This window comes from Tauraco erythrolophus, chromosome 25 (assembly GCF_009769465.1).
Source record: "Tauraco erythrolophus isolate bTauEry1 chromosome 25, bTauEry1.pri, whole genome shotgun sequence".
Classification (NCBI taxonomy): Eukaryota; Metazoa; Chordata; class Aves; order Musophagiformes; family Musophagidae; genus Tauraco; species Tauraco erythrolophus.
The window spans coordinates 1,346,664-1,373,665 of record NC_141489.1 but is presented as its reverse complement, the minus strand read 5'-3'; the positions used below and the strand labels follow the sequence as shown (position 1 = coordinate 1,373,665).

General features: G+C 70.8%; 5 protein-coding genes across 5 annotated transcripts; 3 read left to right on the top strand and 2 right to left on the bottom strand.

Annotated features, from left to right (window-relative positions):
• The first annotated feature begins 732 nt into the window (after nucleotides 1-732).
• Nucleotides 733-1,771, top strand: TCAP (titin-cap). The gene is made up of 2 exons (XM_086626707.1): nucleotides 733-881; nucleotides 1,516-1,771. The coding sequence occupies exons 1-2, from the start codon at nucleotides 733-735 to the stop codon at nucleotides 1,769-1,771; spliced, it is 405 nt and encodes a 134-aa protein (XP_086482833.1).
• Nucleotides 1,772-3,272: 1,501 nt separating this feature from the next.
• Nucleotides 3,273-5,189, top strand: PNMT (phenylethanolamine N-methyltransferase). Its single transcript, XM_086626665.1, has 3 exons — nucleotides 3,273-3,426; nucleotides 3,678-3,885; nucleotides 4,754-5,189. The coding sequence occupies exons 1-3, from the start codon at nucleotides 3,273-3,275 to the stop codon at nucleotides 5,187-5,189; spliced, it is 798 nt and encodes a 265-aa protein (XP_086482791.1).
• An 857-nt stretch (nucleotides 5,190-6,046) lies between these two features.
• PGAP3 (post-GPI attachment to proteins phospholipase 3) lies at nucleotides 6,047-9,777 on the bottom strand. Its single transcript, XM_086626517.1, has 8 exons — nucleotides 9,579-9,777; nucleotides 8,732-8,829; nucleotides 8,506-8,658; nucleotides 7,739-7,801; nucleotides 7,513-7,574; nucleotides 7,259-7,395; nucleotides 6,953-7,157; nucleotides 6,047-6,352 (listed from the first exon to the last, which is right to left on the bottom strand). Exons 1-8 carry the CDS (start codon nucleotides 9,775-9,777, stop codon nucleotides 6,289-6,291), a joined length of 981 nt encoding a protein of 326 aa, XP_086482643.1. The 3' UTR covers nucleotides 6,047-6,288.
• A 1,361-nt stretch (nucleotides 9,778-11,138) lies between these two features.
• On the top strand, nucleotides 11,139-20,507 carry ERBB2 (erb-b2 receptor tyrosine kinase 2). The gene is made up of 27 exons (XM_086626671.1): nucleotides 11,139-11,214; nucleotides 13,964-14,115; nucleotides 14,195-14,381; nucleotides 14,558-14,695; nucleotides 14,811-14,879; nucleotides 15,355-15,467; nucleotides 15,562-15,703; nucleotides 15,780-15,896; nucleotides 16,080-16,206; nucleotides 16,302-16,375; nucleotides 16,466-16,556; nucleotides 16,632-16,831; nucleotides 16,919-17,051; nucleotides 17,142-17,232; nucleotides 17,328-17,488; nucleotides 17,582-17,629; nucleotides 17,756-17,894; nucleotides 17,978-18,100; nucleotides 18,180-18,278; nucleotides 18,361-18,546; nucleotides 18,621-18,776; nucleotides 18,864-18,939; nucleotides 19,023-19,169; nucleotides 19,258-19,355; nucleotides 19,430-19,600; nucleotides 19,815-20,088; nucleotides 20,173-20,507. The coding sequence occupies exons 1-27, from the start codon at nucleotides 11,139-11,141 to the stop codon at nucleotides 20,505-20,507; spliced, it is 3,723 nt and encodes a 1,240-aa protein (XP_086482797.1).
• A 1,060-nt stretch (nucleotides 20,508-21,567) lies between these two features.
• On the bottom strand, nucleotides 21,568-23,697 carry MIEN1 (migration and invasion enhancer 1). Its single transcript, XM_086626655.1, has 4 exons — nucleotides 23,618-23,697; nucleotides 23,110-23,207; nucleotides 22,600-22,676; nucleotides 21,568-22,254 (listed from the first exon to the last, which is right to left on the bottom strand). Exons 1-4 carry the CDS (start codon nucleotides 23,695-23,697, stop codon nucleotides 22,171-22,173), a joined length of 339 nt encoding a protein of 112 aa, XP_086482781.1. The 3' UTR covers nucleotides 21,568-22,170.
• Between the last annotated feature and the right edge of the window lie 3,305 nt (nucleotides 23,698-27,002).

The following is a 27,002-nucleotide window of genomic DNA, read 5'->3' as shown; positions in this document are numbered from 1 at the left end:
GAGCGGGACCGCGGCGGCTGGAAGGGGCAGGAGCCCCATGTCCGCCCTGGCAGAGCCACGGCCACGTGAGCCCCCGCCGCTGGCACCCGGCAAGCGCCCGTCTGTTCGCAGCCCCCATCTGTTGGCCCTACAAATAGCCCGGACGGGGGGGCCCAGCGGCCAGCACCCCCCTGCCCGCTTGCCCAGCACAGCTCGTCCCTGCATTCCTGGGGGGACACGCTGGGCCGAGACCCCAATGGCCTGTCGAGGGTGGCGACGGGGCCACCGCCACGCTGAGCTGGGTGGCATAGGGTAGCGCAGCCGCTGCGTTGGCAGTGGGCACCTGCAAAGCCATTAACGCCTGCGGGGTCCATCGTGTTCGCTGGCCCCTGGGGCTGGTGCCAGCACCACGGCGGGCAGGGAAAGGCCAGACGTGCCCTGGGCTGGGGCCAGGAGGTCCTGCCTGCGCCATCGTGTTGCCAGCGCAATCTACCCCACGTCCCCATGGGGGGCACACGGCCCTGGGCTGGGGTTGTCACTGCAGGGTGGCAAACAGCCGACGGGCACATGGGGCTGAGTGTGGCCGGACACACACGGGGTGCCACACGTGTCCCCAGTGCCACCCCCCACCCTGCTTGCTCCAAAGGGGCCCTTGGCACCCACCCGTCCCCACGGTGCCAGCAACACGTCCCAAAATAGCCCCGGTGGGGCCATATAAGCGCGACGGGCAGGCGAGGGGGGGGCAGAGGCATCATGCTGGTTCCCAGCACAGTGGTGCGCAGCGGGGGGCTGCTCTCGGGCGCCCGCCTGGGCTGCCGTGTGCAGGAGGAGGACGTGGGGCGTCGCGAGACCTTCAGTGCTGAGTGGCTGGACCTGGAGCTCAGCACCCGGCCCGAGGAGGGGTGAGGGGCACTGGCACCGCTGGGGTGGGGGTCCATGGGGTGCTGGGGCCATAGTGGGGTACTGGGTGCTTGAGGTTCCCCAAGGGCTGTGGGGTTCCCAGGGGGTCTCGGGGCTATAGGGGGGGCTCCAAGGGTTGTGAAGGGGCCATGGGGGATGTAGGGGGCTAGAGGGGTCTTTGGGGTCCTCATGGGGCTGGGGGGGGGTGTTCAAGCGTCTCTGTGGGGTCACGGGTGCTCCAGGGAGGTGGGAGGCGTCCAAGGGGGACTGAGAGTGTCTTGGGGTTCCTGTGGGGAGATGGGGGGTCTTCATGGGGTGGGGGGGATGCTGAGCCATGAGGCCGTGGGGGTCTCCAAGGGTCCCTGTGGAATGGAATGTTCCCCGTGGGGCTGTGTGGGTCCTGGAGGGTCTCCAAGGGTCCCCATGGGGTCGGTGAGGCTGTGGGGGTCTCCAGAGTGCCGGGGGGGACACAGGGACCTCTGAGGGGTGAGTGGTCCCCATGGGGTGGTGTGGGAGATCAGGGTCTCCAGGGGCGCCCATGGGATGGAGTGACCCAGTGGGACAGAGCAGGACACGGGGGAGGTCCCTGTGGGGTGCCAGGGCCCCGCTCCCCCCCCATGAGCGCCCCGTGCCCAGGTGGTGCCGGCGGGAGGTGGACGAGCAGCACCGGGAGACACTGGAGCATCGCGGGGAGACGCGGGTGCTGGAGCAGCGTTCGCCGTGGGGGCTGCTGCGAGTGGGGTTCCTGGGGCAGCCCCTGGCCCAGCACCTCCTGCCCTACGCCCGCACCCTGCCCCTGCCCCTCTTCGCCCCCCCGGACCTCCGTGGCGCCAAGGCGGGGGTCCGCCGCACTCTCTCCCGCTCCCTCTCCCACGAGGCCCAGCGGGGCTGAGGGTGATGGTGGGGCTGGGGGAGGTGGGGGGGGCAGGAGGCTGATGCTGGGGGGTGGCAGGGGGGGGCCCAGACGCCTGGGTCCACTCGGCCGCCCCGAAGAAGCAGCGAAGGAGGGTGGGGGCAGGTGGGGGTGGGATCCCGTGCCTTGGGACCTCCACCCTGCAGTGGGTGTTGCGGAGGCCGGCGGGGATGGGGTGCTCGCGGTTCGGGGGCTCCGGGCAGCATCGGGCGCGGGCGTGACTCAGTTTCCCTGGCAAAGAGAAGAGAGTGCAAGGATGGGGAGTGCGGAGACCCCCCTGGGGCCGAACGGGGCCCTGGGGGGGCTGTGGAGGGGCGGGGGGCTGTGGGGTTGTACAAACGATGGTCTTTGTACGGCAATAAAATGCCCAGCCTGGCCTGGTGGCATCGTTTGGGGATGGGGGGGGCTGGGAGGGGGTATGAGACCCCCCATAAGATGGTGTGGGAGGGGACAAGATTTAGGACGGGGGAGAGAGAGAGAGAGATCGTGTTGGGGAATAGGGGAAACTGAGGCACAGTGACTCACGAGCAAGTGGAGGGACCCAGGCATCTTGCAGGGTCTCAATCTGGGGGGGTTTGGGGGGGGGGATAACCTCCTGCTTATATAAGTGCCCCCCCTTGCCATTGCCAGCCCAGCCGGTGCCAGGGTCCGGGATGGCCCTGGTGCCAGCGCCCAGATTAGCTGTTCCCACCCGGCCGGATCCTGCTGTCCCTGGGCCACTGCCAGGCTCTGTCCCCATCCCTGTCCCAATCCCTGTCCCCATCCCTGTCCCCATCCCCTTCCTCCCCGTGAGCCGCCTGTCCCCGACACCTTTGTCCATCCACAGCTCCAGCACAGACAGGATTCGGGATCTTTAACTCCCCCCAACACGCCCCCTCCTTCTCCGCAGCCCCAGGAGTGGGTCTCATCCTGCCCCTCATCCCGGGGAGCCTGGAAGGGGTTTGGTGGTGCCAGCTCCTGCCGGGGCTGGGCTGAGGTCTGGCACACTCAGCTCACTGGTGATGAAGGTTCCAGGGAGTGCCCCATCCCATCTCCACCCCACCCCATCCCATCCCCTCCCCTCCCAATCCCATCCCCATCCCAATCCCCATCTCACCCCCATTCCTATCCCACTCCCCATCCCATGGGACACACGGTCACTCCCGGTGCTGGGGCAGCACATGGTGGGGGGCACAGCCAGGACACCCACATCTTGGGGGGGGGGGGTAAAAGCTTCAGGACGCAGGGAGCGGAGCCAGGATTCCTGGCTCCTATGCCCCCCCCCCCCCCCCCCCCCGCCTCACGGAGGGCAGCGGAGCGCTCCTGCCCAGCACCGTCCGGATGCGGCCGCGCCGGTGCCCAGCCCCGGCCCCGCGGCGCTGGCGCTAACGCGGTTATCCGCGATGGATGGCCGCCGCCCCCCGCTCACCGCGGCCCCCCCGCCGCCCGGCCGGCGATATAAGGCGGGTCTGGGGGCTGGCGGCCGCCGCCGCCCCTCGCCATGAGCCGCTTGGCCGCCCTCCGCGAGGGCTACGAGCGCTTCGACCCCCGCGCCTACCTGCAGAACAACTACCTGCCCCCCCGCGCCGACTTCTCCTCCGAGGAGTTCGTGGTGCCCTGGAAGCTGCGATGTCTGGCCGAGACCTTCGCCAGCGGTGAGGGGAGACGGGGCAGCCCCCCCCCCCCCAGCTTCGCGGCGGGGTGGGGAAACTGAGGCACGGGGTGGGGGAGAGGTGGGAGAGCACCCCAGCATCCCTCCACCCGTGTTTACCCCAGGGTCCATCTCCCCCAGCCCACTCCCAGGGTGGGACACCCCCCTCCCCGGTTGTCCCCGTTCTCCCGCCGGTGCCTGGCTCGATGTGGGACCCCCCAGCCATGTCCTGCCCCTCCCCCCCACCTTTCCCAGGTGAGATCCATGGGCACACGCTGATCGACGTGGGCTCGGGCCCCACCATCTACCAGCTGCTGAGTGCCTGCGACCACTTCGAGGAGATCGTGGCCACCGACTACCTGGCGGTGAACCGGGAGGAGCTGGGGCGGTGGGTGCGGGGGGAGCCCGGCACCTTTGACTGGAGCCCCTTCATCCAGCACGTCTGCAAGATCGAGGGACGCGGGTAGGGCTGGGGGCGGCGGGTGGGGGGACCCCGGGCGGTGGGTGAACCGGTGAACGGGGGGATCCCTGCGGGATCACGGCTGCATGGCCCCTGGGATCACAGCCCCACATCCCTCTAGATGCTGGGCTGATCCCTGTGGGATCGTGTCCCAAAACCCCACGGGATCACAGCCCCACGTCCCTCTGGGTACAGGGCTGATCCCTGTGGGATGGTGTCCCAAATCCCCACGGGATCACAGCCCCACGTCCCTCTGGATGCAGGGCTGATCCCTGTGGGATGGTGTCCCAAATCCCCACGGGATCACAGCCCCACGTCCCTCTGGATGCAGGGCTGATCCCTGTGGGATGGTGTCCCAAATCCCCACGGGATCACAGCCCCACATTCCCAGAGGCGATGGGCTGATCCCTGCAGGATCCCGTCCCCAGATCCCCACAGCCCTGTGGATGCAGGGCTGATCCCTGCCGGATTACACCTCCACACCCCTCATAGCCATTGGGCTGATCCCTGCAGATACCTGCCCCCGCATGTGCTGGGCTGCTCCCTGCAGGATCCCATCCCCAAGTCCCTGTGGACATGGGGATGATCCTTGCACAATCCCATCTCTGCAGATCCTGAGCTGATCCCTGCAAGATCCTGTCCCCATGTCCCTGCGGATGTTGGGCTGATCCCTGCAGGATCCCATCCCCAAATCCCTGTGTGTGCTGGGCTGATCCCTGTGGGATCCTGTCCCTGTGGATGTCAGGCTGACCCTTGCACGCTCCCGTCCCCACATCCCCGCGGGTGCCACCAGCCCGATCCCCACAGGACCCCCCGATCCCCATCCCCATCCCATCAGCTCCCATCCCTGCTGACCCCCCGCTCCCCGCAGGGAGCCCTGGCAGGAGAAGGAGCGTCGGCTGCGGGCCCGGCTGCGGCGCATCCTGCCCATCGACGTGCACCAGCCGGACCCGCTGGGCGCCCCACTGCGCCCGCCGGCCGACGCGCTGCTCTCGGCCTTCTGCCTGGAGGCTGTCAGCCCCGACCGTGCCACCTTTGCCCAGGCGCTGGCACACGTGGGCTCGCTGCTGCGCCCGGGGGGCCACGCTCTGCTGCTGGGGGCCCTGGGCGAGTCCTTCTACCTGGCAGGGGCTGCCCGCCTGCCCGTGGTGCCACTGGCGGAGGCCGACGTCCGCTCGGCGCTGGCTGGCGCCGGCTTCGCCCTCCACGACTTCCGCTCCTACGCCATGCCACCTGCCCTGCGCACCGGTGTCGACGACGTTGACGGCGTCTTCTTCGCCCACGCGCAGAAGCCGCTGGAAGCCTGAGGGACCCTCCCAGGGGGGAAGCGCCCCCCGCACCCCAAAAGCCACATTTTGCAACCCAGACCCCCCCTCTGCTGCGGCCCCGGTGCTCCCCCAATAAAGTCTGAGCTGCACGGCATGGCACTGCCGCGGGGCAGTGGGGAGACTGGGGTCCCGGGGTGGGGGGGGCACCCATGGATCCTGGGGGGGTGTCAGGGACCCAGCGGGGCAGAGGGGAGGCTGCGATGGCAGCTCAGGACAGGGTGAGGATGGGGTGTGCAATGGGGGCGTGGGGGGGCACAGCAGGGGGGTTTTGGGGCACAATGAGGGGGTTTTGGGGCACACAGGGGGAAGGGGCACATGGGGTGAGACCAGGGTGGGAAACGAGGTGCAGGACAGGGTGGATATGGGGTGCATCATGGGGTGACAGCAAGGGAAATGGCACAAAATGGGAGAGAACGGGGAAAAATGGGAGGGAATGGGGTGCAAGGTGGGGTTGGGGGGGCACAGAGCACAGGGCAGCATGGCCATGGGGTGGGGGGCACACAGGGGGTGAGAGTCAGGCACTGCACAGGTTTAACTCAGCTTTATTCACATCCCACAACACACTGGGGTGAGGGGGGGGCTGATCCCAGGGGGGGCACAGCCCCTCTGCGTGAGGGGGGCACCCCCAGCCCCAAGGCACCACTCCAGCCCCACCCATGGCACCCCCCCTGCAGAAGCCAGCCAGCAGATCTGAGCAAGGCCCGCCCCCCCCCCCAAACCCCCAACTGTGCACACACAGCGCCCCCCAGCCACCCACATCCCTCCCACCCCCCTGGCACTGGGGGCCCATTGCCACCTCGCGGCAGGGAAGGCTCCTGGCTCAGCACTGGCAGCCGGGGGGGTTGGGGGGGGCTCAGCTGCCCTTGACCCCTGTGCAACCGGCAGCGGGGGTGCCCACCCTCCCCTGCACCCCGGGGAGGGGAGATGGGGGGTGCGGGGGGACATTGAGAGAAAAGCAAACCTCGGAAGGCAACCAGGGGAAGGAGCCTGTGGCCGGGGGGGGCTGGGGGTTCACTTGGCACAGGGCAGGGCAGGAGCCCGGGGGGGCACGAAGAGCTGCGCTCCCCCCCCGGCAGCTCTAGTCCACTTTGAAGAGGTCGGAGTTGGCCCTCAGGAGGTAGAGACTGTCGTCCACCAGGAAACTGGTGAGAGGGATGGGGAGAGGTGGGGGCTGTGGGGGGGGCCCCTCGCTTCCACAGCCCCTCCCGAGGCCGTGGGGGAGGCCCCCTCTGGCTGCCAGTGCTGGGGGGAAAGGCGGGGGGTTGAGAGAGCCCTGAACCCCCCCACGGAACCCAGGCAAACTCCGGGGCTCTTGGGGAGCAGCAGTGGGGTCCCTCCAGCACCCCATGGGCAAGAAGAGGGCCCCCAACACCCCCATTTTGAGAGGGGGGCACTGTGCATCCCATGGGCAAGAGAGGGGCCCCCAGCACCCCACGGGAAACAAAGGGGGGGCACCCAGCATCCCATGGACCAAAGAGGGACCCTGAGCACCCCAATTTCAAGAGGGTGGCACCCAGCACCCTGTGGGCAAGAGCAGGGTCCCTAGCACCTCATTTTTAAGGGGGGAGACTCCCAGCATCCCATGGGGAAACAGAGGGGCCCCCCCACAAACCCCAGTTTCAAGAGAGGGGCACTCCGCACCCCGTGGGAAAGACTGAGGCCCCCCAGCACCCTATTTTAAGAGGGGCACGGGGGGGCTCAGCACCCTGCAGGGAGGGGGGTACCAGGAGGGGGGCACTGACCTGTAGAAGAGGACGTTGAGAGGGATGGTGCCGATGTGCCAGAGCGCGTGGGCGTCCAGCACCCAGAAGAGGGGGGGGAAGTCGAGCAGCTCCAGCAGCGCCAGCGCCTGCAGCAGCAGCACCACGGCCGCGCACTTCCAGACGTGCGGCAGGCGCGGGCGGTTCCGCAGGCACCACCGCAGCCACCACGCCAGGTTGAGGAGCCCTGGGGGGAGGGGGGGGCAGGAGGACAGGGAGGCACCCACCCGTGGGCACGGGCCCCCCACCCAACTCCAGCTTTCCCCCTCCCCCAGGTCCCGGTCTCACCGATTGCCGCGTTCGCAGCCATGTTGTAGCCGTAGTCGAAGCGGACGAGGGTCAGGTAGGAGATGTGGCAGGCGAGGAAGAGGAGGAGGAAGGCCCTGAAGATGCTGATTAAGGCTGGCCGCTGCAGCCCCAGCGTCCTGGGGGGGGCGAGGAGGAGGAGGAAGGGGGTCGCTCACGGCTAAGGGATGGGCCGTTGTGGCATCCCCAGCGCCCTGCCGTGCCGCTCGGTGCCCCGCGGCGCTGCCAGGGCTCACCTGACGCAGCACAGGTACACGGAGTGCAGGACGACGGCCGAAGCGCAGAAATAGTCCAGTTTCTGTGGGATGGGGACTGGGTGAGCCGCGCCGGCAGCTGGAGGAGGGCCGGGGGCTCCGGCACGCAGCCCCTTGCCCAGAGCAGGGCTGAATGACGGGATCCCACGGGTTGGGGGACGGAGGGCGACGGCCCCGCGGTCACGCCGGCTCCGGGGGTGCCACTCACCTCCGTCACAGCCGTGTCCCTCGTGTGGAAAACGGTGGACCAGAACCAGGCGTTTAAGGAGACCTGCGGGAGAGGCAGCAACCGGGAGCTGGGCGGGGGGGCTGAGTGGCCCCCGGTGCCAGCTAAGTGCCAGCTGGGTCACGCTCCTCCTCAGCAGCTTGTCTCTAGGATGGGTCTGGGGGCTCTAGGAGGGGCCTGGAAGGGTTTAGAATGGGTCTGGGGGGATCTAGGGGTCTCTAGGATGGGTCTGGGGCTCTAGGATAGGCCTTGGAAAGTGTAGAATGGGTCCGGGGGGATCTGGGGGGTCTCTGGGATGGGTCTGGGGTCTCTAGAAGGGGTCTGGGAGGGTTTAGAACGGGTCTGGGGAGATCTAATGGTCTCTAGGAGGGGGCTGGGGGCTGTAGGAGGGGTCTGGAAGTGTGTAGAATTGGTCAGGGGGGGATCTGGGGGTCTCTAGGATGGGTGTGGGGTCTCTAGGAGGGGTCTGGGGCGATCTGGGGGTCTTTAGGATTGGTCTGGGGGTTGTAGAAGGGGTCTGGGGGCTCTAGGATAGGCCTAGGTGCATCTAGAATGGGTCTGGTGGGATCTGGACTTCTCTGGGATAGGTCTGGGGGCTCTAGGATTGGCATTGGGGGTGTAGAATGGATGTGGGGAGAATCTGGGGGTCTTTAGGATGGGTCTGGGGGCTGTAAGAGGGGTCTGGCTGCAAGAGCAGCCCCGGACAGCACTGTGGGGCGCAGCACAGCACCCCCAGGGAGGGGGCTCACCCAGGCGAAGGCGACGCAGGTGGGGTACATGGGGGAGGCCGGGGGCACGGCGGCTTTGTAGCGCAGCAGCATGGCGAAGCTGGCCAGGCCGTTGAGGAAGGAGGCGAAGGCGGAGGCCGGCTCCTGGAAGAACAGGAACCGCGAGAAGGGCCACTGCGACGGAAAACGGCGTCAGTGACAAAACTGGGATCCCCCCCCGGTCCCCCCCACCCACCCCACCCCTCACCTTGCCATGGAACTGGGGCACCCTGTGCCCACCCTGGACGTAGAGCCGCACCGTCAGCCACATGCACTCGTACTCGCAGTCGTCACGGCAGGTCCAGCCTGCGCCGGGGAGATGGGAGGTGGGAGGGGGTGCCCTGGCCACGGATTCCCCCCCAGTCCCTCCCAGCAGGGACCATCAGGCAGCACAGTCAGACGGCGATGGGCACTGGGAGTGCCAGGACCCAGCTGGGGCACGGGGGGGCTGAGTGGGGTTCACCCACCCCGGGCGGCTGAGGGACTCCCCTGCGCTGGGGGCAGGCAGGGCACCCGGGCCGCCCCCAGGTGGCTCTCAGCACCACGGCCCAGTAAGCCCCGATATGGCCCAGTGTCCCCCCAAATAGCCCAGTGACTCTGATAATGGCCCAAAAGAGGCCAACACCACCCCCAGCAAAGTCCAGTGGCCCCCCAGCACGGCCCAGTGACCCCCCAGCATGGCCCAGCACAGCCCAGTGCCCCACTGCACAGCCCAGAGCTTCCCAGCATGACCCCGCACAGCCCAGTGCCCCACTGCACAGCCCAGAGCTTCCCAGCATGACCCCGGGACAGCCCAAGAGCCACCAGCATGGCCCAGTGCCCACCAATACAGCCCCAGTGCTCCCCAGTACCAGCCCAGCGCCCCCCAGCTGGGCCGCAGCCGGCCCCAGTGCCCCCCAGCACGGCCCCAGTGCCCCCCAGCACGGCCCGCTCAGCCACTCGTCGGGGGGGGGGGCGTGGCCTCCGCGAGGGGCGTGGCCTGCGAGTGGGCGCGGTCCCCTGGAGGGGCGTGTCCCGGCCCGGCAGCCAATGGGAGCCCGGGAGGGGGGCGGTACCTGTCAGGCCCATGTAGAGCGGCTGGCGGGCGCGGAAGTGCCGCAGCGCCGCCCCCGAGCAGTTGTGCCGCTCGCAGCGGCCCAGGCACTCGCGGTACAGCGGCTCCCGGTCCCCCTGCGAGCCCCGGGCCGGGCCCGGCGCTGCCGCTGCCCCCAGCAGCAGCAGCAGCGCGGTCCGTGCCGCGCCGCCGGCCGCCATCGCCGCCCGGCCCGGCCCCGCCACTTCCGGCCCACCTCGGAAACGGGGGCGGCGCGGGGCACCATGGGATATAGCGCCCCCGCCTGCCGCGGGGATGACGGGATACAGTCCCCCAGGGCGAGAGGCTCATGGGATATATCCCCCCCGGCACCCTCCGCAGAGGCTCATGGGATACATCCCTCCGCCCTCGCGCGGCGTGGCCCGGGGGGTGCGAGGAGCGCGGCGGCCGCGGGGCCCGGGGCCGGAGCGGGGCCCGGGGCCGGAACGGGGCCCGGGAGGCAGCGCAGCCCGGGCTGCCGCGCCCCGGGACGGGCCGTGCGGGCCCCGGGGCAGCCGCCTTCCCGCGGGGCGCCGCTGGCTGGGGGCGGAGGGGACGCGCTGCCCCCCGGCCCCGCCGTGCCGGTGACCGCCGTCCCGGCGTGGGGTGGCGGTTACCGGCAGCCTCCCGGCTCCGATCCCCTTGGGGACATCGTCCCTGCGCAGCCCTCGGGTACCGGGAGCCCCTTCTCCGGCCCGCCCGGGTGCCGGCTTCTCGGGGGCTGCAGGTGGCCACGGGTGGCCACGGTGGCACGTGGGAATCCTGTCCCGGCCCCCCAGCACGGCTGCTCCCGGCCGTGATCCCCTGCTCTGTCCTGCCGCGGGGGTCCCCATCGCGGGCTTCGACGCTCCCGGGGGACGCCGTGTCCCAGTGTCCCCCCCGCGCACCTGGGGCAGCGGATAAAGGTGCTCCAGTGGCTCGTGCCCACGGTGGGGGCCAAATACCAGCTCCGGGCCGCCTCACTGGGGACCCGCTGGGTGCTGCCAGGCTGTCCCAGTACCCAGGAGTGTCTCGTGGGGCCAGGTCTGCCCCCCGCAACTGTCCTCGTGCCCTCAGACCCCGCAGCGGCGGTCCTGTCCTCGTCCCCCTTCCCCTGCACCGCTGCCGGTCACGGCCCCAGTGGGGCAGGTCAGGGGATGGGGCTCGTGTCCCCCCATCCAGGGGACCCCTCGGCGGAGCCTCTGCACCCCCCCGGGGCCGCAGCAGGACCCCGGGACAGAGGAGCACCGGAGCAGGAGGGGGTGTCCCGCCCCGAGCGGGCTGCGCTGCAACCGGGGCAGCCCCCAGCTCCGGGGCGGGGGGGTCCCCGGTGCTCCCGGTGGATGGGCGGGACCACGAGGGATTCCCGTGCAGCGGGAAGCGCGTGGGGGCGGCGGGAGTGCGCTCGGGGGGGGGGGGGGGGGGGCGCGCCCTCGCCCGGGGCCGGGAGCGCGGCGCGGCCCCGCGAGGCGGAGTCCGGGAGCGGCGGGAGGCGGCGGCTCCGCACCGCAAACTTTCCCGGAGCGGCCGGCGGGACCATGGGCCGCGGCCCGCGCTGAGCACCATGATCCCCGCCGGAGGCTGCCTCTGCGCCGGGCTGCTGCTCGCCGCCCTCTGCCCCCCCCCCGCCGCCGCCGAAGGTGGGTCCGAGCGGACCGGGACCGCGGGACACCGAGGGGGCACCGGGGACCGCGGGGACACCGGGCCGCGGGAGCGTTTCCCCGGGCGGCGGCGGGACTTTAAGCAAAGTTTTGCACGGGAGCGAACGGCACCGGGAGGGGACCGAGGTGGGGGGGGACCGGGGGGCACCGGGCTGCGGGGTCCGGTGTGCCCGGGGGCTGCTCGGTTCAAAGTGATGCGACCGTCCCCCCCCAGTCTCTCCCTGGTCTCCCCCAGTCTCTCCCCGCTCCTCCCCGGTGCCCCCTCGGAGCCCCCCGGTTCTCCCCACCGCGGGCAGCGCGTCCCCGGTGCCCCCGCGCCGCGATCGCCCGCAGGGGCTGGCGCCGGACTGGGCCGGACTGGGAGGCGCTGGGCCGGACGGGGCTGTCCTGCCCACTGCGTCCCGGCCCCCCCGAGCGGGACGAGCCCCGGGGCCGCTGCCCCGGGAGGAGTTTGGGGGACCCGGTGCCGCCTTGAGAGGAGACCCCCCCCCTCGCAGGGCTCCGGGAACACCGCGGAAGCGGGGCCGGGGGATCCCAACTTCCCGGAGTTCCCTTCCCAGAGCCCCGGGGAGGTTTCGGGGCGCAGGGCCGGGAGGCGCGGGGCGCTGGGGCAGGCGCGGTGCCCCACGGAGCGGGTGGGTGGGTTGGTGGGTGCGTCCCCGTCGCTCCCATCCACATTCTCGACGTGCCGCACCCTGCCCAGCCCGGGAGAGCGGCCCGGGAGGGAGCGGGAGCAGCCGGGGCAGGAGCTCTGCCCGCGCTGCCAGTGCCCGGGCCTCGGCCGGGGCTGGCAGGGGCCGGGGACAGGGCTGGTGGCCCCGAGGTGGGCATCAGCAGCCCCAGAAGTGACTGGTAGGGTTTGGCCCTGCCGCCTGCTCCGGGCCTGCCTGCTGCCTCCGTGCAGCCCTGCGCAGCGGGTGGGCACTGGGGGGTTTTGGGAAGCGAATGCCCAGTGGGGCTGAGCCAGTGTGGGGTGGTAGCACAGGGATGTGGGGACTTGCTGAGTGCCCTCTGCTCTTGGCACCCAATGGCTCGCCCCGCTTGGAGGGTCAGTGGCCAGGGAGCTGCCGGCTCTGAGCTGGGGACACACCGGCGTGTCCCCACAGCCCCAACCGAATCCCTGGGGCTGGATCCATGTGCTGGCTGGCAGGGGATGTCCAGCAGCCCCAGCTCGGGGAGCACCCAGGCCAGGGCAGCCCGGTGGGCACATGGCTGATGGGCTCTGCCGGGCGCCTCGATGGCTGCCTGCAGGCAGACGGGGCGATCGGCGGTGGCACTGCCCGCTGGAGCGAGCCAGGCGGGATGGATCATTGACCGCCCTTCCTGGTGCCCGGCTGGGGACCTGGAGGAGCAGGCAGGGCCGAGGCCCATGGGACGGAGCCGGGATCCCACCGGGATCTGGCCCTGCCACTGCCGCTCACCCGTCCCGCCTGCCCTTCGCCCTGGGAACACCGGCGGCATCCTGCACCGCGAGGCGGGCGGCGGGCAGACCTTGAGCTTTGGCTGCTGCCGCAACGGCACCATTTCCTCCTGGGGGGACGAGGGGACCCTCCACTGCGCAGCCAAGGCCACTGCCGGTGGGGTGAGAGCTGAACCCCAAATCTGGGGGGGCTTACTCCTCCCTGGCCATGCCAAGGGGGCTCTCCCTGGCTCAGTGGCCCTGGAGCAGGCGGAGGCGGCGGCTGCCAGCCTGGTCCCCCAGGCACGAGGCCATGCAGGCAGCTGCCCGCACCGGGGGCTGTCACTCAGCCGTGGCGCAGCCGGCAGCCCCCTCCAGCCGGGGACCGGGACACCAAACCCCTGCCCTGGGCCGAGGGCAGGGCACGGCTGCCCGACCCCCGTGTGCCTTGGTGCCCCCCTGCCCGGGGAGAGGCTGGTGGCACTGGGGCTGGGGCTGTGCCAGGGCAGCAGCAGGGTCGGTGCTGGGGTCGGTGCCGAAGCTGGGCTGGGGTGTGGGGGGAGTCGTGCCGGCATGGTGGTGGGGTGCCAGGGGCCGCGGGCGTGCCAGGGCTGGGCCGTGCCCGCCAGCCCTGCGTCACCACTGCTCCCCAAACACGCCCGACCTGAAAAGGCGGTTCCTGCCGGGAGCGGGCGGCCGGGGGCCCCGTGCCACCCGTGGCCGTGACTCACCCGCCCGGCCCGGGGCCCAGGGCGGGCTCCCGGGCCCCCCACCCTGCACCCCCCCACCCGCCCCGATGCCCCGAGGATGGTCTCTTGGCCAGCAGCCCCCAGTGGGACGGGGCCCGCCGGGCTCCAGCAGCCATCGCCACTCAACAATCGGGTCTTGTCTCGGCACGGCCCCCCCGCCGGCGTGGGCAGCGCATTCCTGCCCGCGGCCCCCGCTCCGGCCCCCAGCGCGGCACAGGCCCCCGGCTTGGGACACCCTGGGGGTCGGCAGAAAGATCCAGGTCTGCAGGTCCCAGCCCAGCACCCAGCAGCACCCGATGCCCGCCGCGGGCACGGGGCAACGTTGGCCCCGGGTTGTCCCTGGTGCGGGGCCGGTTGCCAAAGCGGGAGCAGCTTTGCCGCGTGCCGAGGCAGGAGCCGGGGGAACGGCGATCCAGGAAGCCCATCGGAAGCTGTCGGAAGCAGCCCCGGAGATAAACAGCCGCCGCCAGACCCGCGGCGTTTCCTGCGGAGGCCGGTGCCACCGGCGGCTCGGTTTCGCCGCGGGGGTGAGGACGGGCTGGGCGAGGGCACCCGCTGAGCTCCCGCTCCGTCCCTGCAGTCTGCACGGGGACCGACATGAAGCTGCTGCGTCCCTCCAGCCCCGAGAGCCACTACGAGACCCTGCGGCACCTCTACCAGGGCTGCCAGGTGGTGCAGGGCAACCTGGAGCTCACCTACCTGCCCCCCGACACCGACACCACCTTCCTCAAGGTGTGCAAGGGGGGGAATACCCCAGGGGGGGCACGGCGGGGGTCCGGCTGGCCCCTCACGCTGTCCCCCCCATCCCCAGGACATCAAGGAGGTGCAGGGCTACGTGCTGATCGCGGAGAACCAAGTGAGCCAGCTGGAGCTGCAGAGCCTGCGCATCATCCGGGGGACGCAGCTCTTCCAGGAACGCTACGCCTTGGCCGTGGTGGGCAACGCCGGCCCCGCTGGCACGCCGGGACTGCGCCAACTCGGCATGCGACACCTCACAGGTCGGGGACCCCCTCCCCGGGGTGGGCACTCCCGGTGTGGGGTGCTCTGGGTCCTGCCCAGGGCTGGGTGGCCCCATGGGGTGGCAGGTCCTGGCACAAGATGGGGTGTCCCCATGGGGCTGCAAGACCCCCCCCTCCGTCCCCGTGCTGACCCCCCCCAGTCTGTCCCCACACAGAGATCCTGAAGGGAGGGGTGCGCATCGAGAGGAACCCCCAGCTCTGCTTCCAGGAGACCATCCTCTGGTCCGACATCTTCCACCGGCACAACGAGCTCCACGGCGAGACCTGGGTGGAGAGCACCCGCAACCGCAGCTGTGAGCGCCGGGACCCCAGCGGGTGGTGGCAGTGGGGGGTGGTTGTAGCCAGGGAGGGGGTCCAGGGGGTGCCAGCCCCCATGGCATTGCCCGCTCATGGCTTCCGCCGGCACAGGTCCTGACTGCTGGGCGCTGTGTGCCGAGGGGCACTGCTGGGGCGAGGGGCCGCAGGACTGCCAGACACGTGAGTACGGGGTCTGCAGCCAGCTCTGCCCCCCCCCAGGACCCCCAAACCCGCTGACCTACAGGCCCCTCCAAAATCCCTAGGGACCCCCTCCTCCCTCCCCATGTCCCTGCCCCATTGACCCCATTGTCACCTAAATCCTGGCCCCAGAGACCCCCCCTGGACCTTCTACTTGCCCTCCCCAACTTCCCATGGGTTCCCCGGAATCCCTGCTCTAGAGACCCCCACTTGTTCCCTCAAATCCCTGTCCCACTGACCCCCACTTGGCACCCAAATCCCTGCCCCAGAGACCCCTAAAATCCCCACGCTGGGGGCCTCTGCTTACCCCCCCCGATCCCCACTTGCCCCGCCCAGATCCCTCCCTGGGAACCCACCTACCCCCCAGCCCCTCATCCCGGGGACCCCCATGTCCCCTGGAGGGGGTTGCGGGGGGGCATCGGGGTCCCCATCCCACCGTGCCCCTCTCGCCCTGCAGTGACCAACAGCATCTGCCACGGCTGCCCGCGCTGTAAGGGCACGAAGCCGACGGACTGCTGCCACGAGCAGTGCGCCGCTGGCTGCACTGGCCCCAAGCACTCCGACTGCCTGGTGCGCCCCGGGCATGGGGGGGGGTCCTGGGCAGTGGGGGGGGACGCCAGCGTCTCATGCCAGCCGTATCCCCCCCCCGACACTCCGCTTCCAGGCGTGCCTGAACTTCAACCGGAGCGGGATCTGCGAGCTGCACTGCCCCCCCCTCGTCATCTACAACTCGGACACCTTCGAGTCGGTGCCCAACCGCGACGGGCGCTACACCTTTGGTGCCAGCTGCGTCAGCCAGTGCCCCTGTGAGCACCGTGCCGGCGGGGGGGACTGGTGCTGACCGCCGCAGCCCTGACCCTCCCCCCGTGTCCCCCTCCCCAGATAACTACCTGGCGACGGAGGTGGGGTCCTGCACCCTCGTGTGCCCCCAGAACAGCCAGGAGGTCACCGTCAACAACGTCCAGAAGTGCGAGAAGTGCAGCAAGCCCTGCCCGGAGGGTGAGTGGCCCCCCCGGTGCCTGGTGGGGGGGGGTTCTGGGGACCCCAGGGTCGGTGGGGGTTGCTGGCCATGCCCTGGGTGTAGAGGGGGGATCCCTGCATGGCCGGTGGGGCAGGAGCAGCAAGTGGGTTTGGGGGAGCGGGGTCCCGGCGGAGCATCCCAGCCCCGCTGTGCCCCCCCAGTGTGCTACGGGCTGGGAGTGGATTTCCTCAAGGGCGTCCGGGCCGTGAACGCCTCCAACATCCAGCACTTCTCCGGCTGCACCAAGATCTTCGGCAGCCTGGCCTTCCTGCCCGAGACCTTCGCTGGGTAAGCGCCCCGTCCCACCCTGAGCTCGTGGGTGGCTGCCGGGACCCTCGCCAGGAACCCCCCGCCAACACCAACCTCCCTCCCGCCCCTGGCAGGGACCCCAGCACCAACACGCCGCCCCTGGACCCCAAACTGCTGCGGATCTTTGAGAGACTGGAGGAGCTGACGGGTGAGAGTGGGGGGAGCCGGGGGGGCTGCGGATGGGGTGGGGAGGACGCGTGGGGGGGGACACGCAGCGGTGACTCTCGGCTCCCCGCAGGCTTCCTCTACATCGCAGCCTGGCCGCCCGACTGGCAGGACCTGGGCGTCTTCCAAAACCTGCGGGTCATCCGGGGCCGCGTGCTGCACAAGTGAGCGGGGACGGGGTTGGGGGGGACATGGGGTGTGGGGGTCCACACACGCTCACCCGCCGGTGTTCTCGGCAGCGGCGCCTACTCACTGACGCTGCGGGACCTGGCGGTGCGGGCGCTGGGGCTCCGTGCCCTGCGGGAGATCAGCAGCGGGATGGTCCTCGTCCACCACAACCCCCAGCTCTGCTTCCTCCAGAAGGTGCCGTGGGGCAGCATCTTCCGCAACCCCCGCCAGCGCCTCTTCCAGACCCACAACAAGCCCCCTGAGCAGTGCGGTGAGCAGCACCCGTGGGAGGGACGGGGTGTGGGGGAAGCTGGCAGACCCCCTGGTTGCTCACGGTGCCCCTTCCCCACCCTGGCAGAGAGCGAGGGGCTGGTCTGCTTCCACCTCTGCGCCCAGGGGCACTGCTGGGGCCCCGGCCCGACCCAGTGCGTCGCCTGCGAGCGGTTCCTGCGCGGCCAGGAGTGCGTCGCCTCCTGCAACCTCCTGGATGGGTGAGCAGCCAGCGCCGGGGACAGCGGGCAGAGCCCCCCCCACCGTGTGTCCCTTCCCTGCGCCCACCCCACGGTCCCTTCGCCCTGCAGAGCTGTCCGGGAACACGCCAACGGGACGCGGTGCCTGCCCTGCCACCCCGAGTGCCAGCCCCAGAATGGCACCGAGACCTGCTTTGGATCGGTGAGGATGGGGGGGACATGGTAGGGGTGGTCCTGGATGCCTGGGTCCCTCACCACCCCCCCAGGTCCCTCACCACCCCTCCCCGTGTCCTGCAGGAGGCCGACCAGTGCGTGGCTTGTGCCCACTACAAGGACGCGCAGCAGTGCGTGCACCGGTGCCCCAGCGGTGTGAAGGCGGACGCCTCCTTCGTGCCTGTCTGGAAGTACCCAGACGAAGACGGTGTCTGCCAGCTCTGCCCCACCAACTGCACCCACTCGTGAGTCACAGGGAGGTGGGGGGCGGTCTGGCCGGGCATGGGCAGGGGGTGGCGGGCGGCTGCTGACGGGGGCCGTTCATGCTCTGTCCCCAGGTGCACGATCCGGGACGAGGACGGCTGCCCCGTGGACCAGAAGCCGAGGTAGAGCGTGGGTGCCCTGTGCCACCCTGACCCCCACCCCTCTGGGTGCTGGGGGTGCTCCTCCAGCCGGGACCCCCCACCCCGTCACCATCTCCCCCCCCACCCCGGTCACCACCTGCCCCGCAGCCAGGTGACATCCGTCATCGCCGGCGTGGTGGGGGCTCTGCTGCTCGTTGTCCTCCTGCTCATCACCGTCATCTGCGTCAAGCGCCGGCGGCAGCAGGAGCGGAAGCACACCATGCGGCGCCTGCTGCAGGAGACCGAGGTGGGGACAGGGGGATGGCCCCCCCAGCACCCAGGGGTGCCAGGAGCCCACCCCCAGCCCTCCTCACCCGCCTGTGCCCGCAGCTGGTGGAGCCGCTGACGCCCAGTGGGGCCCTCCCCAACCAGGCCCAGATGCGGATTCTCAAGGAGACGGAGCTCAAGAAAGTGAAAGTCTTGGGCTCCGGCGCTTTCGGCACCGTCTATAAGGTGAGGGGTTGGGGGGTGCTGCCGGCGGGCTGGGACCTCGCCTGCTTTGCACCCCCTCACCTGTGTCCCCCCTCCTCAGGGCATCTGGATCCCTGATGGGGAGAGCGTGAAGATCCCGGTGGCCATCAAGGTCTTGCGGGAGAACACGTCGCCCAAAGCCAACAAGGAGATCCTGGACGTGAGTGGTGCCAGCGGTGCCGGTGGGCGAGCAGTGCTGGCAGCGGCCCCTGCCCAGCCTGATGGCCCCTGCTCCCCCGCAGGAGGCCTATGTGATGGCAGGGGTGGGCAGCCCCTACGTGTCCCGGCTGCTGGGCATCTGCCTGACCTCCACGGTGCAGCTGGTGACGCAGCTGATGCCCTACGGCTGCCTCCTGGACTACGTGCGGGAGAACAAGGACCACATCGGCTCCCAGGACCTGCTCAACTGGTGTGTGCAGATCGCCAAGGTAGGATGGGGGGGGCCGGGGGGACCTGGGGGGACACAGGGGAGCTGGAGTCATCCTGACACTGCTGCCCCCAGGGGATGAGTTACCTGGAGGAGGTGCGGCTGGTGCACCGGGACCTGGCCGCGCGCAACGTCCTCGTCAAGAGCCCCAACCACGTCAAGATCACCGACTTCGGGCTGGCCCGGCTGCTCGACATCGATGAGACCGAGTACCACGCCGACGGCGGCAAGGTGGGATGTGGCAATGGCATTGTGGGGGACAGCCAGACCCACCCCCCCGCCCCAGTCCTGCTCACCCCTCCGTGCTCCCTGTCCCAGGTCCCCATCAAGTGGATGGCTCTGGAGTCCATCCTCCGCCGGCGCTTCACGCACCAGAGTGACGTCTGGAGCTACGGTACGTCGGGGCGAAGCCCTACCCTGGTGTGGGGGGGGGACCTGGGGCACCACTCACCCCCGTCCCTGTCCCCCCCCCCCAAGGTGTCACCGTGTGGGAGCTGATGACCTTCGGGGCGAAGCCCTACGACGGGATCCCCGCCCGGGAGATCCCCGACCTGCTGGAGAAGGGCGAGAGGCTGCCGCAGCCGCCCATCTGCACCATCGACGTCTACATGATCATGGTGAAATGTACGGCGGGGCGGGGGGGGCGACACGGGATCGGGGCGCCGCGGTGGCACCGCGCACCTGGCCCTGATGGCACCCGGCTCTGCCCCAGGCTGGATGATCGACTCCGAGTGCCGGCCCAAGTTTCGGGAGCTGGTCACCGAGTTCTCCCGCATGGCCCGGGACCCTCAGCGCTTTGTGGTCATCCAGGTATGTGGGTCCCCAGGGGTCCTGTCCCCCGCTGGCACGCCGGTGCGGGCACCGACCGCTGCCCTCGCCCACAGAACGACCTGGTCGGGGTGCCCGGCTCCATCGACAGCACCTTCTACCGGGCCCTGCTGGAGGAGGAGGACATGGACGATCTGGTGGACGCCGAGGAGTACCTGGTCCCTCACCAGGGCTTCTTCAGCGCCGAGACCTCCACCACCTACCGCAGCCGCATCTCCTCCACACGGGTAGGTGGGATGTGGGAGCCCCCCCTTTCCTGGCAGAGATGTGGGGGGGTGACCCGATGCCAGGGCAGCCCAAGGCTGCAGCCACGTCTGTGCTGGGGGATGTGGGGGGCGAAGCCCCCCCCTGTGCTGCCCGGGCACGCTGTCTGCGGGCACTGGGATGGGGCCCTCGCTGTGGGCTGCAAGTGCCCGACTCCGTGTCCATTCCTGCACCCAGAGCACGGCAGAGACCCCGGCCGACGCGGAGGAGGGTGAGGGCTTGGCTGCCTTCCCCTTCCCGGCCCAGGGCCTGGCGGAGGGGCCGGAGGGCACCACGTCAGAGGCACCGGAGGGGGACAGCGGGGCCAAGGCAGCCCTGCAGAGCCCGGCGGCGTGGGAGCCCGGCACGCTGCCGCGGTACAGTGAGGATCCCACCGGGCTGGCGGCCGAGGAGAGTGAGGGGCCGGACCCCGAGGGCTTCACCGCCCCGGCCCCCCGCACCACCACACCAGGTAGGGAGGGGACGGGGGGGGGACCCTGCACCCCGTGGCCCAGCCTGGCCACGGTGGCCCCTAACGCGTCCCTGGTCCTCGCAGAGTACGTGAACCAAGCTGGGGAGCCGCGGTCCCTGCCCCGGCACCCCCCGTCCCCGCCGGACAAGCCCAAGGGGCACCAGGGTAAGAACGGGCTCATCAAGGACGCCAAGCACCCCTTCCCAGCACCCTTCGGCCACGCCGTGGAGAACCCCGAGTACCTGGCACCCACCGGCCCCCCGGCCCCCGCCCCCTTCAGCCAAGCCTTCGACAACCCCTACTACTGGAACCAGGACCCCCCCAAGGCTGGCGGCCCCGAGGGCGGCCCTGGCACAACGCCCACGGCCGAGAACCCCGAGTACCTCGGCCTGGCTGGCCCCGACGCCGCGGCCGTGTAGGGCCAGGCTGTGGAGAGACCCCCCAGCCCTCACCCCCCGACTTCGCCGAGGCAGCTCGGGAGGGACGGCACGGTGAGCCGTGGGCACGGGGCCGGCAACCGTCCCCTCTGCCCGGCGGCGTCCCTGCCAACGCCGCAGGTGACGCCAGCCATGGAGGGCTGGGAGAGCCCAGGACGCTGTGGGACAGCGTGGCACACATGGTATGGAGAGGGGTCACCCTTCGCTCCGGGTGCTGCTCTGGGTCTTCCACGGAGCTTGGCACCGGCGAAGGCGACCCAGGAGCTGCGCCGAGCTGGCCGGTGCTCAGACTGTGCCCGGGAGCAGCCCGGGGAGCTCGGCCCCAGCATGGCCTGCAGGACAGCGACCCCCCCAACGTCACCCCAAAGGCTCCTCCGCCACCACCCCCCTCTCCAAGGCTGTCTGGATCCGGCTCATCCTGCCACCATCGCCGCCACCCTCCCCCCCCCGGCGCCCCCGCCGCGCTGGGACACACGGACTTGCACTGAGAGCCGGGAATGCCGCGTCCGGCTCCTCCCGGGTTCTTCGGGAGCCGCCTGTATCGCACCGAGATGTATATTTGATAATTGTACATGAGTTTTTTTCTACTCCCCTTGTCTGTGTGGTTCCCCCTTCACCGCTGCCGGGGAGCCAGGGACTGGCACGTCCCTTCCCTCCCGAGCTGCCACCCCCCGAAGGGGGCATCAAAGGGCAGCACTCACTTATCATAGAATCACGGAATGGTTTGGGTTGGAAGGGACCTCAAAGATCATCCAGTTCCAACCCCCCTGCCATGGGCAGGGAAAGGGTGAGAGCCCCGATCCCGCCCGGGGGCACAGCAGGCAGGAGACGGGACCAGATCTAGCCCCACGTTGGCACCTCGGTGCCCGTGTCCCACCACCCCCGTTCCCGAGGGACACCAGGGGGGCCACGTTCTCCTCTGCCCTTTATTATACCCAGTACAGAATAAATAGGGGGGGCCCCGCGCCGGCTCGCCCGCCCCGCGGCGATGGCACAGTCGTTTCGGGCAGCGCGCGGGCAGCCGAGGACGGGGGGTGGGGGACGCTGGCGGCCGTTAAACCGACCTCCTGGCCGTGGGGACGGAGCCAGGCCGGGGCTCCCAGGCGTGACGGGGCAGCGGCCCCCTCCGCCCCCCCACCACTTCCAACAGCGACAGGAGAGACTTTAATCATTAACAGACTCGTTAACGGACCGCAGCGAGGGGCTCTCCTCTGCCTTACCTGCGGGCACGGCTGGAGCTGCCACCCCACCGCCCAGCCTGGTGCCCCCAAGGCTGGGCAGAGTGTTTGCGGGGGGGCCCAAGCCCCCAGTGGCTGCAGGGGACCCCCCCCTGCACTGCTGCATGCAAGGGGGACCAGCACAGGGCAAGGGGGGAGGCAAAGGCAGGTGGGGGGGCTACACCCCACAGCAGGGGAAGGGACAGGCCAGAATGGCCCCCCTGGCACAGCCAGGCCAGTGACACCAGTCCCACAGCTCTGTTGCCCCCAGTGCCACAGTGGCGGTGCCCAGGAGGCTCCTTTGACGCCCCCCCGACATCCCTGGTGCCGCAGGACGCTAACGCAGGCGGCGAGGAGTGCAGTGGGGGCGCGCCAAGGGGGCCGGGAGCTGACTGGTGGGCACTGGGAGATCCCCACTGGGCACCAGGCTACAGGATGACGCAGGGAGGGCGGCTGTTGGTGATTTTCTCCAGCGGTTCCCCATTCCGCGCTCGGCGAATCGCTTCGATCAGCTGAGGAGACAGAGTGGGGGGGGGTTGTGCTCCGGGCCGGCCCCACCGTGAGGTCTGGGGGGGACGCGGCGGTCGGGAGACCCGGACACAACATGTGGGAGCCGGGCAGTGCCGCGGGGCCGTGCCATGGCGGGAGCTCCGGGACCACACGAGCAGCAGCAGCGCCGCAGCGGGACCCACGGGGGTCCCCCCGGGGTGTGGAAGGGGAACGGCGCTCAGCGGGATGGTGGGGCTTCGCCGGAGCTCGGGCAGAGCTGGTGGGTGATAAAATGGGGGCACCAAGGGAAAAGCGGGACACGGGAGCTCGCTGGAAAACCAGAGCTCACCGCGGCTGCCAGTACTCACGTCCTTCTCGTAGGGAAAGCCTCCGTTCTCCAGCTTGGAGAAGACCAGCTGCCCGTTGATCTCGATCTCAAAGGCACCTCGGAAGCACGCAGGGATGAGCCGTGAGCTGGGCGCTCTGGCCCCGCGTGATGCTGCCCACCCCCACCCTGGCACCCCGGCCCGGGGTGCAGAAACGCTGCGGTTGTGCCCCCCAACGACACTCCGGGCAGCGGGACCGGGCTGGTGGAGCACACAGTCCTCTGGCCCCCCTGGAGAGGTCGGGGGGGGCTCCTGACTCTGCTCCCCACAGACCCCCAGGCTCCAGAGTCTCTGCACGCCCTGAGGCCACGGTGAGGGGCAGCCCCTGCCATACACGAGTGAGGCACGACCCCCCCCAGCCTCGCCGCAGGGTTTACACCAGCTCAGCCCCCTGCCCTCCCCAGAGAGAAGGCTGACACCCACCCCCACAGCGGGGCAGGTGGGGGGCTCCCCAAACCCGGTGCACCCCGGTGGGGCTGGCGCGGGCCCTACCTGTGCCTCCCAGGCGGGACTCGACCTCGATGTCGGGGTACTCCTCCTTCACGGCACTCGCCAGCTCCTGGTAGGTGGGCGCGAAGCCGCAGGGCTCGCTGGGGCGGGGGGCCGCGGTGAGAGCCGGGGCCTGGCACAGGGACCCCCCAGCAGCGCCCCTCGCCCACCCTGCCCCAAACCCAGGGGCCCTCCAGCGTCTGCCCCCCCTGGGCCCCCACAACAACCCCGCGCCCCCAAACCTCCATCCCCAAACCCCACCCGCCCCTCTGCGCCCCCCCACGAGCCCCCCCGCTCCCGCCCTACCCCTCTCGGCCCCCCCAAATCCCACTCCCCTACGACTCACTTAGTGCTGTGCGCCCCCTCCCCCCCCGGACAGAGCCCCCTTCCCCCCCTCAGCCCCCTCCCCCCCGCCTGCAGCCCCCCCCGCGCCCCGCAGGCCCTGCTCCCACCCCCCCCGAGCCCCTCGCACCCCTGAGGGCCCCTCGGCGCCCCCCCCCGCAGAGCGCACCAGTACTCCACCACGATGCGGACCCGCCGCTCCGCCTCAACCTCAGCCCCGGCCACCGCCGTCTCGGCCCCGCCGCTCATCGCGCCGGTCCCGCCGCTCGCCCGCCGCTTCCGGGTGCGGCCACGTGACGCGGCGGTTCCGGCCGCTCCGCTCGTCTGCTCCGGGCGCGCCGCGCCGCGCCCCCTGCTGGCGGGAGGAGCGCGGGGCCGCGACCGCCCGCCCGGGGTCCGCGGAGCCCCGGCGGGACCCGCAGCGATCCCGCGGGAGCGCCGTGCTCCCGTGGGGATCCCACAGACCCGCAGAGCCCCGCTGCCCCTCGCGGGACCCCCCCGGCCGCCCCGCAGGGCGTCGGGACCCGCACAGACCCCGGGGATCACCCACGGGCACACGGGACTCCCGTGGAGCTCTCAGCATCCCCCACAGGGACCCCCTGAACCCCCCAGGGGGACCCCTCTGGGGTCTCTGCGGCCCCACGGGACCCCGAGCACCCTGTGGGGACACCCTCCCCCCCATGGAGACACCCACCCCCCTTACGGGGACACCCACGGACCCCACGGGGCTGCCACCACGCCAGGGACACTCCCACAGCACCCGGGGGGGATGCTCATTTCCCCATAGGGTTCCACCCCCTGTCCCCATGGGACCCCCCCCAGATGCCCTAAGGGACCCCCACATCTCCCACTGCCCCCCTTCCATCCCATAGCCCCCCTCCTTCGGGCCCCCACATCCCCCCAAAGCCCAGAGGACCCTGCCACCTGCACAGGACCCTCATGACACCCCCCCAAACCCCACGGGGTCCCCACCCATCCCAGACCATGGGCTGACCCCATTAGACCCCCCCACCCCATAGGGCCCTTCCAGCCCCCCACGTGTGGGGTCTCAGGGGAGCCCCAACCCAAACCCCACAGCTGGGGACCCCCGGGGGGGCTGTGCTGAGCCACACCGGACCCACCCCCCAGGACAGGCACAGGGCCCTGGGTCCCCCTGGCCCTGACCCCCCACCCCGGCTTGGCCGCTCCTGGGGTCACCCCAGTGCATTGTGGGAAACTCCCCATCATGCGATGCGGGTTTGGGGGGCTGGGACCCCCGGGGCTGGCACGGGGCCAGGCTGGATGCCCCATCCCGCGGCTGGGGAACTGGGGGGGCACCCCTGGGTGCTGGTGGGGTGGGGGGTGCCGGGTGCCAGGCGGCCGGCCCGGGGCGGCATGATGTCAGGCGGGGGCGGGAGCTGGCGCAGGTAGATAAAGCCGGGGAGAACAGGAATCCCCGGTCCGGCGGGAGGGTGGCGGGACGCGGCGGGAGCCTGCAGGTAGGAGCGGGGCTGGGGTGGGGGCCCCCCGCACTATGGGGCCACCGGCCACCCCGCGCCATCAGCCCCGTCCCACCGACGTGCCCCTTGTCCCCCTGCTCCTTCCCTCCCACCTTCCTCCCGGCTCTTCCTCCTCCTCTGCCGCCCCGGCACGGGCCTCGCCGACACGGCCGCCCCGCAGCCTCTGCACCCCCGGCCCCGCAGCCCCTGTGGCCTGGGGAGCCCTGACCTACCACCTTGGGACCCGCCAGAACCCCTGCCCACAGCTGGTGGCCCTGGGACCCCGTCCCTCAGCCCTGGTGGCCCTGGGACCCTGCCCTATAGCCCTGCTGGCCCTGGGACCCCATCTCTTAGCCCTGGTGGCCCTGGGACCCCATCCCATAACCCTGACCCTGTCCCCTATCCGTGGTGGCCCTGAGAACCCTGCTCCACAACTTTGCTGGTCCTGGGACCCCCATCCCCTAAGCTGGTGGCCCTGGGACCCCATCCCATAGCCTCCACACCCCCCAGTCCCCTTGCCCTACAGTTCTGCTGGCCCTGTGACCCCATCCCTTAGCCCTGGTGGCCCTGGGACCCTGTCCCCTAAACCCAGTGGCCCTGTGACCCCATCCCTTAGCCCTGGTGGCCCTGGGACCCTGTCCCCTAAACCCAGTGGCCCTGTGACCCCATCCCTTAGCCCTGGTGGCCCTGGGACCCTGTCCCCCAAACCCAGTGGCCCTGTGACCCCATCCCTTAGCCCTGATGGCCCTGGGACCCTGTCCCCTAAACCCGGTGACCCTGGTCCCCCTGCTCCATAACCAGGACAGCCCTGGGGCCCAGCCCCATAGTCCTGATCCCCGTCGGCCCCTCACCCCATAGCCCCAAGACCCCTGTCCCTCTGTTTGTCCCAGGCCCCAGGGACACCCTGTGTGTGTCCCCCCCAACCATCACCACCCCATCAGACCCCCGTCATGGCCTTCAGGACAGGGCTGGCATCGGGGTGACCTGAGGCCACGGTGACGGGCTGGCAGGTTGGTGGCAGGGCTGTGCCGCTGTCCCAGGGTCCCGTGAGGTCCCTGTTCATCACATCCCTGTCAGCCCCTTTGGTGTTCCCTGCGTGGCTTGGGGTGTCCCTGCGCCATGTCCCGCCGTGGGCAGCGTCACCCTACGTGACCCCCGGCTGTCCCCCGTGTCCCCAGGCTCACCCCGGGGCCCAGCCAGGCAGGGAGACCCCGGCCTGGCCCCCCCGGCACAGCCAGGGCACAGGAACATGGATAGAACAGAGGGTCCACACCGGTGGGACGGCCGGGGCAGGGACGGGGACGTGGCAGGGCCAAGGATGGGACGGGGATGGTGGTGGCATCAGTCCTGCCCAGCCATGGACTTGGACCCTGGGCTAGCAGGAGGTGGGAGATGGGGATGGGGACGAGCAGCTGGTGAATGATTAACCGGATCCCGCGCGGCATCCCGGGATCGGCGGGGCCTGGCATGAGCGTGCCCATGGCCACCGAGAGCCGCCAGCGCGGCCGTGGGTGCCACGCGTGTGTTACGTGTGCCGCGTGCCGGACAGCCCCGTGCCACCGCGGCCGGGCTGTGCCTGCCCCTGCCTGGCCCAGGCGACCAGCGGCGGAGCCAGCTGTGCCGAGCGGTGCCGAGCGGTGCCAAGCCATGTCCAGCTGTGCCGTGCCATGGCAGGGCTGGCCCATGGCCGCGCACATCCAGCAATCCCATTGCGAATCATTTTGGGGCCGTAACCGGAGCGCCAGCCGGTGTCCCCGCACCCCACGAGCTCTGCGGCACCGTGTGGGTGCTGGCACCGGGCACCGACGGGCGGGAGCGAAGGGCGATGCGGCAGCGCGGGAGGCCGTGCCGGCGGGCGGGCTCGGGGCAGTTCCCATGGCGGGCGCCGGTTCCCGCGCCCCCGTCCTGCCGGCGTGGCCGCCCCGGCCCGGATGCCAGCGTGGTGAGGTGGAGCTGGGAGCGGCCGCCAGAACTGGTTTAGCCGGCCCCAAGGAGGTGTCTGGGCTGGGCCGCCGCCGCGCTCCGCTTCCTGCTCCCGCCGGCGCCGCGCTCGCCCGCCGTGGCGCAGCCTGGCAA